The sequence below is a fragment of the Drosophila ananassae genome, chromosome 2R, assembly GCF_017639315.1.
Source record: "Drosophila ananassae strain 14024-0371.13 chromosome 2R, ASM1763931v2, whole genome shotgun sequence".
Lineage (NCBI taxonomy): Eukaryota > Metazoa > Arthropoda > Insecta > Diptera > Drosophilidae > Drosophila > Drosophila ananassae.
In genome coordinates this window covers 24,790,391-24,801,302 of record NC_057928.1, presented here as the reverse complement: position 1 = coordinate 24,801,302, position 10,912 = coordinate 24,790,391, and the positions used below count along the sequence as shown (strand labels likewise).

Sequence of the window (10,912 nt, the reverse complement as noted above, 5' to 3'; positions counted from 1 at the left end):
GCAGCTGCGGAGCGTATTGCTGCGCCACGTCGCCTCGGTAGTACCTGTTTTTAAATTCTGGCAACGTTCCTAACGATAGTTGGCAACACTAATTTATCTTTGGAACGATTTTAGGGATGTTTCCAAGCAAAAGGGGTTGAAAATTGGCCTTTTGTCATTTACCTGATTCTTGATAGCCTTGATTTGTATGCACGTTTGCCACTGTTTTGCCAGGTATACCATTTTTTTCAATTTAGTTGGTATTTGATGTTGAGAGTTACCAGATCCGGTTAAACCCTAAAATTAGGCCTAAAAAAGATACGGCAACTAAGTTAGTCAATAAACAAATTATACATAAATAAAAATTTAATATATTTTCCAAAATTAGAATGCATAAAGAGATATTTTAGGAAGCCTTATTGACGTACTCTTGAAGTATTTATATTCAATAATATATATCAACAGATGAGGGAAGTCCAGGGATGGAAGAATTTATCGATATCAATGAGAAAATCCTAGAGTTGTCACCATGTATTTTTAAACTTCGCGGTAAATTCAAACTGTAGAAAATTGGTAAACGAGTTTTATAGAATTTAATATTTTGTGTATAAATAGTACTCTTGTAATAAAAAACTTAATATTTTAGAAAGTTAGGAAGAAGTAGGGGATACAGTATCTTATTTCAAAAAGTTATTCAATTGTTCAGATTAATTTGTTGAGAAATTATTCCATTATCCAAGCAGAAAAAGTTTTTTTTAAACATCAAACCTAATTGAAAACATGGTCCATCCGCGGACTTTCCCAACTGCTGCGAGACGCACGCTACTGGAGCCGGAGAGCCGCCACGAAACGGTCAGTTCAGAGGGAAACATCGCCGGACTCGGTCGCAGAATCGAAAGAACGGTACCAAGTGGCAAGTTCCCGACCAAAGGTCACGAACGGGGAAGGCAAGGGAACGGATCGCCAACGTGAGAAATTAGCACAGATTCGCAGCGGTGCGAGAAAACAACTGGATTTTCGAATATTTCAAAATAAACAAATCGCTCGGCGAAGTGTAAAGGCGCAAAAGTGCCCACAAAATTGGTCTAATTAAGGCCAGAAACGATTCAGAGTGTCCGTATGAGTTATTGGCGATCCGCAAAGTTTTACGGGAAAGTAAATGACCCCTGGAACCGAGGGCAGGAGACAGTGAGGGAACCCACTGAGATCGTATCGGCGGCGAGACACCAAATGTTCAACAGCTGGAGACAGCTGGGCTGAGCAGTCTCACCGCCACCTCCTCCGCTCCACCTCCAATATTTCGGACGCAATCGAAAGTTTATTATTGTTTTGGCCACAAGAGTGTAAACAAATAGCCAACTGACGAAGGGGCCTCTAGAAGATGGAGAACGTGCGCTTTTCGATCATCGTAAGTGGGGCGACCTCAGCACCACACCCATCACCCACTTAACTAATCTCGTTCCCTTTTTTCAGGAAAACGATCTCAAATGGAACTCGGAGAGCGACCGCGAAGCCGACGTGGATCTGCTCCTGGATAAGCGAAGTATTTCGAGCGAGGCCAACAATGATGGGGCGTTTAGTAATGAGGCACACGAGATTTTTGCTCGCCAGCAACAAAACCAGAACCTGTGGGAGCTGGATGAGATCGAGGACACTCTCTTGGCTATGCCAGGGGCCAAGCGTGTCGTGGACTTATGTCGGACAGGGTGCCTTCTGGGTGAGTGATTGAATTAGTTCCAATATCCCTTCTATCCCTTACTGACATCCATTCAGAACTCATAACCGACTCTAGCGACTGCAACCTGGCGTTGATTTGCTGCTCCGTTTTCGGCAACGTTGAGAACATAATGTACCTTCTAAACCACTGCAACGCGGATCCTAATGTAGCCGACACCCGTGGCCGCACTCCGCTTCACTTTGCCTGCTGTCGCGCCAACGCCCCCATCGCCAAGGTGCTGCTCGATCGCGGCTCCGACCCGAATCGCTGGGATTCCAAGAAGGAGGTGACGCCGCTGCACTGTGCGGCTAGGTGGGTGTGTGGGTGGAGTGTCCACCATGTGTTGGCCGTCCGCCACATATTGCATCAATTAAATTGTGTTCATGTCCATAGCTCCAAGAGTATTGAGTGCATTCTGTTGCTGCTGCGGCGAAAGGCCAACATCAACATTGGCATCGAGAAGCGCTCGGCCCTGCACTACGCCATAGATGTCAATGCCGTGGAGTGCGTCGAAATCCTGCTCAAGTACGGAGCTGATCCCAACACGCCTCAGGTGTACACAGAGACACCGCTGCATACCGCCAGTGCGGCTGGCTTCGCGAAGTGCGTCCAATTGCTTCTCAGCCACAATGCTGATGTGAGGTCGCAGTTCGGAGAAGGAAAGGTCACAGCCCTGCACTTGGGTGAGCTGAATGGAGGAACTAACAATCCATTTGTTACAACCCATATAATTGCAGCTGCGGAGAACGACTATGTGGAATGCGCCCGCCTGCTACTGGAGCACCGGGCCGAGGTGGACTGCCGGAACGCCAGCCACCAGACGCCCCTGCACTTGGCCTGCCTCTCGCAGTCCATCGGAACCGTAGACCTTCTTATATCGTATGGCGCCAATGTGAACGCCGTCTACCGGGACGGAAGAACGGCTCTCCATGCGGCCATTGTGAAGCAGTCCCGCTGCCTGGACTGCTGTAATGCTCTGCTGAAGGCAGGAGCGGATGTGAACAAAGTAATAATTGAAAAGTTTATAGTTCTATATGTGTGGTAATCGTTGTGGGTTTCACAATGATCTTCTGCCTTTAACCTTTTAATGATGCCATTTTCCGAGAATTTCTTTCATTCATATTATTTTGCATTTGAGAGAGGACCATAAATCTTTCCAGAATGGAAACCATATTGTAATTTTATTGTTAAGAGGCAACCATTAGAATTCAATTAAACGGGAAGAATTCTAAGCAACAAAATATAAATTAGAAACATATATTTTCTACAATTTTAAATTGTTCTTTTTTTAAAATTAAAACCATAAAGCATCTATTACAAAAGTAGATTTAATTTAAAAAAGCCTACTAGCTCCTAAAAGTAGCTATTATACTATATTAGGATTTAAATATCAGGATACCTATACTACCAAATGAATAATCTTTTAATTAACTACAGGCGGATAATTATGGTTATACTCCACTCCATATTGCAGCTCTTAACGAATTTAGCAGCTGTGTGTACACATTCATAGGTGAGTATTTTTTAAATATAATTTTTAAATGATTCCAACAAAACTAAAACCATTCTTTGTACTTCAGAGCATGGTGCGGACATCACCGCCCGAACTGACGGACATGTCTCAGCCTTGTCCTTCATTGTCCGGCGTACCCCCGAGATTATTCCAAAGCTGATGCAGAAACTGGATCGCTCCATCAAGGCCAATGATCATGAGATCGGCGACGTCGACTGTCAGATTAAACTGGACTTCCGCCTCTTGGTGCCCAGTTCCTCGATGGAGCGCGGCGAGACTGAGCTTCTCCTTTCGTTGATTGAAGTGGGACAGAAGCGAATCCTAATGCATCCCCTCTGCGAGACTTTCCTCTTCCTGAAGTGGCGGCGCATCCGTAAATTCTTTCTCATGAGCCTGGCCTACCACACCCTCTTCGTCCTGCTATTTACGCTCTATGTGATTCGAGTTTTTGTCCGCTGCTGCAAGGAGGGAGAGCCCTGCCTGGCCCCGGGCTATGTATCCACCATTGGCTACTGTGTGATAATCCTCAATCTCGTCCTGCTCGGCAAGGAGGTGTTTCAGATGGCGCACGGTCTGCACGGCTACGCCAAGTACTGGGAAAACTGGCTCCAGTGGACCATTGTCTTTGGAGTTCTCCTCTGTGTGGTAAGTCAATAGGTCAAATACTCATTCCTGATCCTCTTAGTATATAGTCCCTTATAGTCCCCAGAGATCCTGCGCACGGGCGACTTGCTTGCGGTGCCTGTTTGGCAGCACCATGTGGCCGCAGTGGTAATCCTGTTCGTCTGGCTGGAGTTGATGATGCTAGTTGGCCGCTTCCCCATCTTTGGCGTATACGTGCAAATGTTTACAAAAGGTAAGAATTGGTCCAGTTCCTCCAGCAACATCCAGTCACCCATTAACCCATTTCAGTGGCCGTCAACTTTGGAAAGTTTCTTCTAGCCTACATCTGCCTCCTAGTCGCCTTCGGTCTCAGTTTTGCCGTGCTCTTCAACGATTATCCAGCCTTCGAGAACATCACTTGGTCGTTCCTGAAATCCATCACCATGATGTCTGGCGAACTGGAGTTCGAGGACATTTTCTACGGCGATTACGCCGTTAAGTTTCCGGTCACCGCCCACATCATCTTCCTAAGCTTCGTCCTGCTGGTGACTGTTATTCTGACCAACTTGATGGTGGGTCTGGCTGTTAGTGATATCCAGGGACTGCAAGTTAGTGCCACCCTCGATCGGTTAGTGCGACAAGCGGAACTAGTGTCCCGGCTGGAAAGCCTATTCTTCTCGCGGCTGCTCCGAAGTGCCCCCACCAACCTCATGCAGCTGTGCAAGAGGAGTGCCTTGCTGCGCACCTCCCGCGATAAGCTGCAGTTCACCATTCGGCCAAACGATCCTCGTGATAACCAGCTGCCCGAGGACATCAAGCTGAATGTGTATAAGCTGGTGGCAGAGCGGCGGGACCGGAACCAGAGTATGCGGCGTCGCCAGTTTGAAAACAACTACAACATCTTTAGCCGCAGCTTGCAACGCCAGCAGGAGCAACCCCAAAGGGAGTCTACCCACTTGGATCCAGCTGGAGTGGCGATTAAGGCCCCAAACCTCTTTCACATGCACGAGCTACTCCGTCCCCGTTCCGCCACCAATGTGCCCCAACAGCTGCGGCAGGAGCAGGAAAGTACTGTCAAGCTGAAGAACCAGGTCAATGCCATGAGCGCCGTGCAGGCTGAGGTTCAGGCCATCAAAGCCCAGCTGGGTGAGCTGATGACCAAGTTTGAGCGATTCTCGGAGAATGCCACGCGCAAACTGAATTACAGTGCCGACGAACTTTGCCGGATGCGGCAACAGAATCAGTCAACAGCCTCGAACCAAAAGAGTCACCACCGTCGATGATGTTGCCGGGGTTTTTTGTTATTTTTAACCAGACATATAAAATATATTAATACACATTATTAAAATCTGATAACTAAGGTGATCATGTCAGCCACTTGTCGTTGCTTTGGTTCCACACGAGTGTGTCCCCGTCGGGCAGAGGCTCTCCAGGATTTATTTTGGTCCAGGTTTGGGTGATCGGATTGAAGGCAAAGTTCTTTGAATCGGGTGGTGGCGGAGGAGCTGTTTGAGTCACCAGCGGTGGGCGAGTGATCGGCACAATATTGGGGAAAGCGTTCACAGCTCCAGACGGCTTGTTATTACTGATGTATTCCACCTGCGACTTGGGATTCGAGTAGTCCGGCGGAGCTCCCCCAATCAAGCTGGGGCAGAGCAGAAGCAACGAAACTGGGCAGTGGACAAGAGTAAGTTTGGGCTTCCCGTATTCTTACAACAAATTCTTACTGCAGAGACAACTGAGCATCATGATCGCCAGTGGAGAAGAATGAATCCCTCCGATTTGAATGACACTAATGGAATCTGAATCAGAATCTGAATCTTTTCAACGTCGCAACCGACAAACAACACGATCGCAACTGGACTGACAGATCGCTCAGGTCGGGCGGTGGCCTTTCACATGAGAGATACGATCGAGAGGCCTCCAAAGTATTTATTTTTTATTTCATGACGTCATTAATAGCTTTGTAAGATTGACTAACACTAAGCAAGTCTGGGGGTTATCTCAGTCTGTTCCGCGCTTCCTGCCCCAAAGCTCAACAAATTCCGTTTCGCAACCGCTGAACATCTAAGCGGGGAAGAAAGGAAGGATTATTTATACTTGAGAATCTGGGACGGGATTCGACCACTTACTCTGACCACAGAAGACTGCACAGTTGAATTTGTTCTCATTGTAGTAGACTATGTTGTCGCTGCCACAGATGGGATTGTATTCGCTGGTGGCCGGGCACGTTTGCAGGCAGGCCAGGTACCGCGGCGAGGGAGTGGTGGGCCTGGCGGTCGTGGTTGTGCTGCTGGCATCATCTCCCTGAGTCGGTGGCGTTGGCTGGATGACCGGACCCGTCGGCTGTCTATTCCAGGGGTTCAAAAACGGATCGTTTCCCCCGAAAATCTGAGGCCGGCCTTGGCCACATCCAACCCAAAGACAGCAAACCACCAAAATGATACCAAATCGAGTCATAGTTTCAGACTGCGTGCGCTACTCTTGAAGTCCAAGTGGCTTCTGCGTCTCTCTAAACATCTTTGCTTCGTTTTATAAGCCGATTATCGCAATTGATTATTCTCTTCCCCCAGCAAGGCCCGAACTGGCGTATAAAGGAACTGATTGGGAATTCACTCGGTGACTGGGGAAAAACCAGTATTCCCAATTAGCGCGCTGTAAAAAAAATGAACACCTGAAGAGGTAGGCAGGCAGAAGAGGTTGTCGATCGTCTTAGCCTTTATTGTTCGGGTATCCTGAAATTTGATTATGTTCTTACAATGTACATACCACATACATTTATACACATCTCGTGGAAAAAGTGGCAGTCTGCATTGGTTAAGCATCACAGAGTCAATTTTCGCCCAGCCATTATAGGCCGGGTCCAATGGTCAGTAATGGATATTATTTTTATACTTTTCTTTTTTCTTTTTTGGTTTTTGTTTTTTTTTTTTGTGAGGAATTTAATAAGGTCTTGGGATTTGGTGCGAACCTATAAAAACGAGGGAGCCAAAGGATTTATGGGACGGGGCTGGAGCGAAAGGTGGGGCTATAAACTATTCTGCCGCATGGCGAAAAGGCGCTGCTGTTGCTGATGGTGTTGGTGTTGGCGTTGCTGCTGCTGCTGTTGATGGGTTTGGTGTTGCTGCTTTTGTTTGTTCCTTCGGGACCCGCCCGATCCACTCGCCTGCTCTTTTAGAGCGTTCGGTATATTGTCGCCCAACATGAGGAATCCCGTCAGCTTGTTCTCCAACATGATCAGGCAGATGGGAACCACGGACAGCAGTTGCAGTTTGCGGGGCGAGTGCTTCTGGTTCCGATCGGCGATCATTATGAAGTTTGGGGCATTGTGCGTGTGGACGAGCACCTTCTGCATCTTGTAATTAATACTAATCACGTGGCCAGACTCCAAGGTTACCACATTCAGCATGTGCTGAAAGATTTCCATAACCACAGCGTTCATGTAGACGCTCTGTTTCAATCTCACGTATCGCTTGAAGTACAGGTTGCCGGAGTCATCGCCGGCCAATTTGGCGTTGAATTTTCGTTCGTTGGCCAACTTCGTCAGGGCGTGCAGTTCGTCCGGAGTGCGTCCTGGCGGTGGGCAGTATTTCAGGGCAGCCGCCAGAAGACTGAGAAAAGATTAAAAATAAAATTATTGGATCGTGGATCACTATTCGGGAGGGTATTACCGATGAACCATTATGTCCGGATAGCGACGAATCGGGCTCGTGAAGTGGGTGTATATGGGTATGGATAACGCATAGTGCCACAGGTCGCTGGGTTCTGATTTGCCTTCGCTGCAGAAGTAACTGAAAGCGGGGACAATACCTTTCGTATAAATGTTCTCTTAGACATTAAAATTAGGCAACTTACGTGGCTCTGGCCATTGGCTTCATCAGCAACTGGCTAAGGCAGGCGCTCATGGCCACGGGATCGGATGCCTCCCGGCACAGACGCACCATGCTTTCTTGGAGCGCCTTGGAGGAACTGTAGTCGAGTTCCAAGCCCTGAGCCAGAAGCTTCTCCTTGAGCGATTTAAGCGACTTGGTCAATGGAGGCGGATGGTTTCGCAAAACGGCGATGTCCGGAAAGGAATCGTGTATAAAACGAGCCACCGCCTGGTTGGCCAGCAGCATGAACTCCTCAATCATACGATTCGCTTCACGCTGCTGTTCCACCTCGAAACACTGCGGCTCCCCACTGATCGGATCGAGGACAAAGCGCAGCTTAGCATTGTTGATGGTGAGCGAGCCATTGTCGAAGCGTGCCTTCCGCATCGACCGGGCCATTCCGTGGAGCAATAGCACCCGTTCGGCGATGTCATCAGGCTGAAATCCGTTAACAATCGTTGGGAAATCGTCCTCGGTGAAGCGTTCTCTCGGGTTGTCGATAATCTTTTGAGCATGCTCATAGGCGAACTGGGTGCACGAGTTAATGACAGTGCGTGCAAATTCGGGTTTCTCTTGCAGCATGACTCCCTGGTCATTCATTTTCCAGAACACCGAAAATGCGAACTTATCCTCGCCGGGCAGCAGCGAACAGCGCATGCACATGGTCTGTGGGAGCATGTGGATGACCTCGTTCACCAGATAAATCGACGTGGAGCGCTCTTTTACGATTTCATCCAGCTCGCAGGCCTCCGACAGAAAGTGTGATACATCGGAAATGTGCACACCCACCTCGAACACGTTGTCCCCCAGCTGCTCAACGGAAACGGCGTCGTCCAGATCACGAGCCGTCAGCGGATCGATGGTGAAGATACACTTCTTACGCAAGTCCCTGCGATTTCGCAAATCTTCAGCACCAACCGGTGGGGCAGGCTCGGAATACATGTCGTTGAAGCGCTGCTCGAATGGCTTTATATCCCGAAGGCCGTTGTGGAACAGAATGGCCTTTAGTTCGTCCTCTAGATTTCCAACCCGACCCACCGGCTGTATCAGTTCCGCGATACAGTGCCCATTGCAGTCCGTCTCAAGAATATGGGCAAGGAATAGCAGCCCGGAAACGTCATTGGGCTTGTTTTCAATATGCGCCGCACAGGAATCCTGGGGTACATAGACCATCGGTACACGCAGATCGTACGGACGGAATTTGTAGAACAGCTGGTCATCGCATAGTTTTGTGGGATTCGTAAAGGAAATCGTGCCAACGATCTGACGCAGCTCCGTCTGCTTAGTAATGGCAATAACGAACGCCTTGGGGCAGTTGTCCGAGGATATAACGACCACGTTGTCGGCATCTGCTTCCGAGTCCTGCGACTCTGTTTCATCGGAGAGTTCCTCTTCGTCCGCTGCAGGAAAAATAACGATTAGAGAATGTATAAATTAGGCTGCGCTCTATCTTACCGAGTGAAATGGACGGTTTGCCTCCAATGATTCCACCAGAGCCTCCCGTCTTCGAGTTGCTTTGGGCTCCACCATTCAGGACAAAGGCACGCACCTTGTCTCCCTCGAAGGCGTAGCGACGGGCCACCGGCAGGAGCACAATGCCATCCCGCTCGAGGCCCTCGCGATCAGTTGACATTTGAATGAACGCCTGTCGGTTGTTCTTTCGGTTAACTCGGATCTCTTCCTCAACAATTCGTCCATAGCCAGCCGCAGTCAAGCGTTGAGCATGCTCTTCCAGGTCGGAAAAGTCTCCAGTGAACTGCAAATCTGGTGGCAGTGGGTGATCGACTCCGATATGGAACTGAACAATCTTATTGATATAAGACCGCATTGCCTCCAGCTCTGTCTTTAGCGACTGCTTGGGGTTCTTCCCAGACCCGTCGCGTTTCCGACGATTGCGCTTACGCCCTCCTTGGCCCTGCTGATCCTTCTCCTTCGTCTGGTTTTGTTGAGGAGCACTGCTGCTGCTCGTACTGGATAGTTCAGACTCGCGACGCTGGCGCTGGTTGCCCTCCGGGGCCCGTTGCTGGGCCATCTGCCGACGTCCCATCTCGCTGCCACCGTCAATGCGCTGTGGCAATTGCCGCAGTGCTGCCTGAGGGATTTGGGCCATCTTAGCACGCAGACTATCGGCTAGATGCGTCCACTCCAGTTGCGAGAGTACCTCGTTCTGACGAATTATTTGACTTGCATATGCATTGACGTCTGGGGACCAGACCATAGAAAGCTTCTGCACCATTTCCATTAGAGCGTCCACTTCTTCCCGGAGCGCCTTCTTGGATTTCTTCCTCTGACTCGTTCTCGGGGCGTTGATCAGTACATTTGCCATGGAGGACTGCCCCTGCTGCATATTTTGCAGGAACTGCATTTGGGGCGGATGGGACCCTGGCAGCTGGGGAGCCATCTGCATAGGAACCGCATGAAAGGAAGGCAGCGGCAGGGGGTAAGGCAGTGTCATTGGCATGGGTATAGCCATAGGAATGGAGCCGGCGTTGGGAAGGGCCTGCCTGTTGCTCACTGGCGTAGGGTTGGGGGCGGCCATGGCAGGAGTCGACGGCCCTGGAACCATTTCCACCGGACGCCTCAACATGTAGACCTTGGTGAGCTGGTGGCTTGTTGTAGCCTCCCGGCAGGAGGCTGCCGCCGCCGCCGCCGCGGAGGACTCCATTTCCCGATGCGTTAGCTGGAGGCGAAGGGCCAGGCGTTGGGAGCGTAAGCGGAGCGCCTGGATGGCCTCAGAGGGATCGATGTGCGCCGAGCAATGATCGGAGGAGCCCTGCTCCTCACCGTCCACGTCGAGACTAGACGTTTCCGACATGTTCTGATGGCGTGGTAGCTGAATTTAGAGGACGACTTCTGAAGGTGTTGAGGGGGGTTGTTGTTGGATAACCACAATAACGTTAAAAGTCGATGGCAGTGGACCACGGAGCAAGTATAGTTTTTTGACTACTGTCTGCGCGACTTTATTTACAACGCATTTTTGTTTTTTAAGCGTATGACGATTTCTTGTGAAAATTTGTAGAATTCGATAAATTCAAAAATCGATAACTATGCAAAAATATCTGCCACCACTTTCCGATTTTTCGATACGGGCCCGAGAATGAACGACGGTGGGTTATTTTTTTTTGTTTTTGTTTATTTTTTTTTTTTACATTTACGGCAACAATTTAAATGTCTACTTCCACAGAGGAAATTATAAAGCAGCGGCTACTGATTGTCGGCGACGGAACG

General features: G+C 49.2%; 4 protein-coding genes across 4 annotated transcripts; 1 reads left to right on the top strand and 3 right to left on the bottom strand.

Moving 5' to 3' along the window:
* The first annotated feature begins 754 nt into the window (after nt 1-754).
* On the top strand, nt 755-5,177 carry LOC6507680 (transient receptor potential channel pyrexia). The gene is made up of 9 exons (XM_001956097.4): nt 755-1,387; nt 1,453-1,696; nt 1,753-2,008; nt 2,090-2,379; nt 2,434-2,702; nt 3,134-3,209; nt 3,277-3,854; nt 3,912-4,065; nt 4,122-5,177. Exons 1-9 carry the CDS (start codon nt 1,361-1,363, stop codon nt 5,093-5,095), a joined length of 2,868 nt encoding a protein of 955 aa, XP_001956133.1. The 5' UTR covers nt 755-1,360; the 3' UTR covers nt 5,096-5,177.
* Nucleotides 5,093-5,682, bottom strand: LOC26513735. Its single transcript, XM_014910041.3, has 2 exons — nt 5,540-5,682; nt 5,093-5,482 (listed from the first exon to the last, which is right to left on the bottom strand). Exons 1-2 carry the CDS (start codon nt 5,559-5,561, stop codon nt 5,178-5,180), a joined length of 327 nt encoding a protein of 108 aa, XP_014765527.1. The 5' UTR covers nt 5,562-5,682; the 3' UTR covers nt 5,093-5,177.
* A 52-nt stretch (nt 5,683-5,734) lies between these two features.
* On the bottom strand, nt 5,735-6,810 carry LOC6507377. Its single transcript, XM_001956098.3, has 2 exons — nt 5,945-6,810; nt 5,735-5,879 (listed from the first exon to the last, which is right to left on the bottom strand). The coding sequence occupies exons 1-2, from the start codon at nt 6,270-6,272 to the stop codon at nt 5,848-5,850; spliced, it is 360 nt and encodes a 119-aa protein (XP_001956134.1). The 5' UTR covers nt 6,273-6,810; the 3' UTR covers nt 5,735-5,847.
* LOC6507376 (DIS3-like exonuclease 2) lies at nt 6,509-10,865 on the bottom strand. Its single transcript, XM_001956099.4, has 4 exons — nt 9,140-10,865; nt 7,668-9,084; nt 7,484-7,603; nt 6,509-7,423 (listed from the first exon to the last, which is right to left on the bottom strand). The coding sequence occupies exons 1-4, from the start codon at nt 10,497-10,499 to the stop codon at nt 6,841-6,843; spliced, it is 3,480 nt and encodes a 1,159-aa protein (XP_001956135.1). The 5' UTR covers nt 10,500-10,865; the 3' UTR covers nt 6,509-6,840.
* Nucleotides 10,866-10,912: the final 47 nt, after the last annotated feature.

Excerpts from the sequence above, each read along its gene's own strand:
- LOC6507680 (XM_001956097.4), top strand. The coding sequence starts at position 1,361 with ATGGAGAACGTGCGCTTTTCGATCATC. Across the intron at positions 1,697-1,752 it reads TCGGACAGGGTGCCTTCTGG|AACTCATAACCGACTCTAGC; the intron begins GTGAGTGATTGA and ends ACATCCATTCAG. Across the intron at positions 4,066-4,121 it reads CGTGCAAATGTTTACAAAAG|TGGCCGTCAACTTTGGAAAG; the intron begins GTAAGAATTGGT and ends AACCCATTTCAG.
- LOC26513735 (XM_014910041.3), bottom strand. The coding sequence starts at position 5,561 with ATGATGCTCAGTTGTCTCTGCA. Across the intron at positions 5,483-5,539 it reads GATGCTCAGTTGTCTCTGCA|TTTCGTTGCTTCTGCTCTGC; the intron begins GTAAGAATTTGT and ends TCCACTGCCCAG.
- LOC6507377 (XM_001956098.3), bottom strand. The coding sequence starts at position 6,272 with ATGACTCGATTTGGTATCATTTTGGTGGTTTGCTGTCTTTGGGTTGGA. Across the intron at positions 5,880-5,944 it reads TGCAGTCTTCTGTGGTCAGA|ATGTTCAGCGGTTGCGAAAC; the intron begins GTAAGTGGTCGA and ends TTCCCCGCTTAG.
- LOC6507376 (XM_001956099.4), bottom strand. The coding sequence starts at position 10,499 with ATGTCGGAAACGTCTAGTCTCGACGTGGACGGTGAGGAGCAGGGCTCC. Across the intron at positions 9,085-9,139 it reads CAAACCGTCCATTTCACTCG|CGGACGAAGAGGAACTCTCC; the intron begins GTAAGATAGAGC and ends TTTTTCCTGCAG. Across the intron at positions 7,604-7,667 it reads AAGCCAATGGCCAGAGCCAC|TTACTTCTGCAGCGAAGGCA; the intron begins GTAAGTTGCCTA and ends CCCCGCTTTCAG.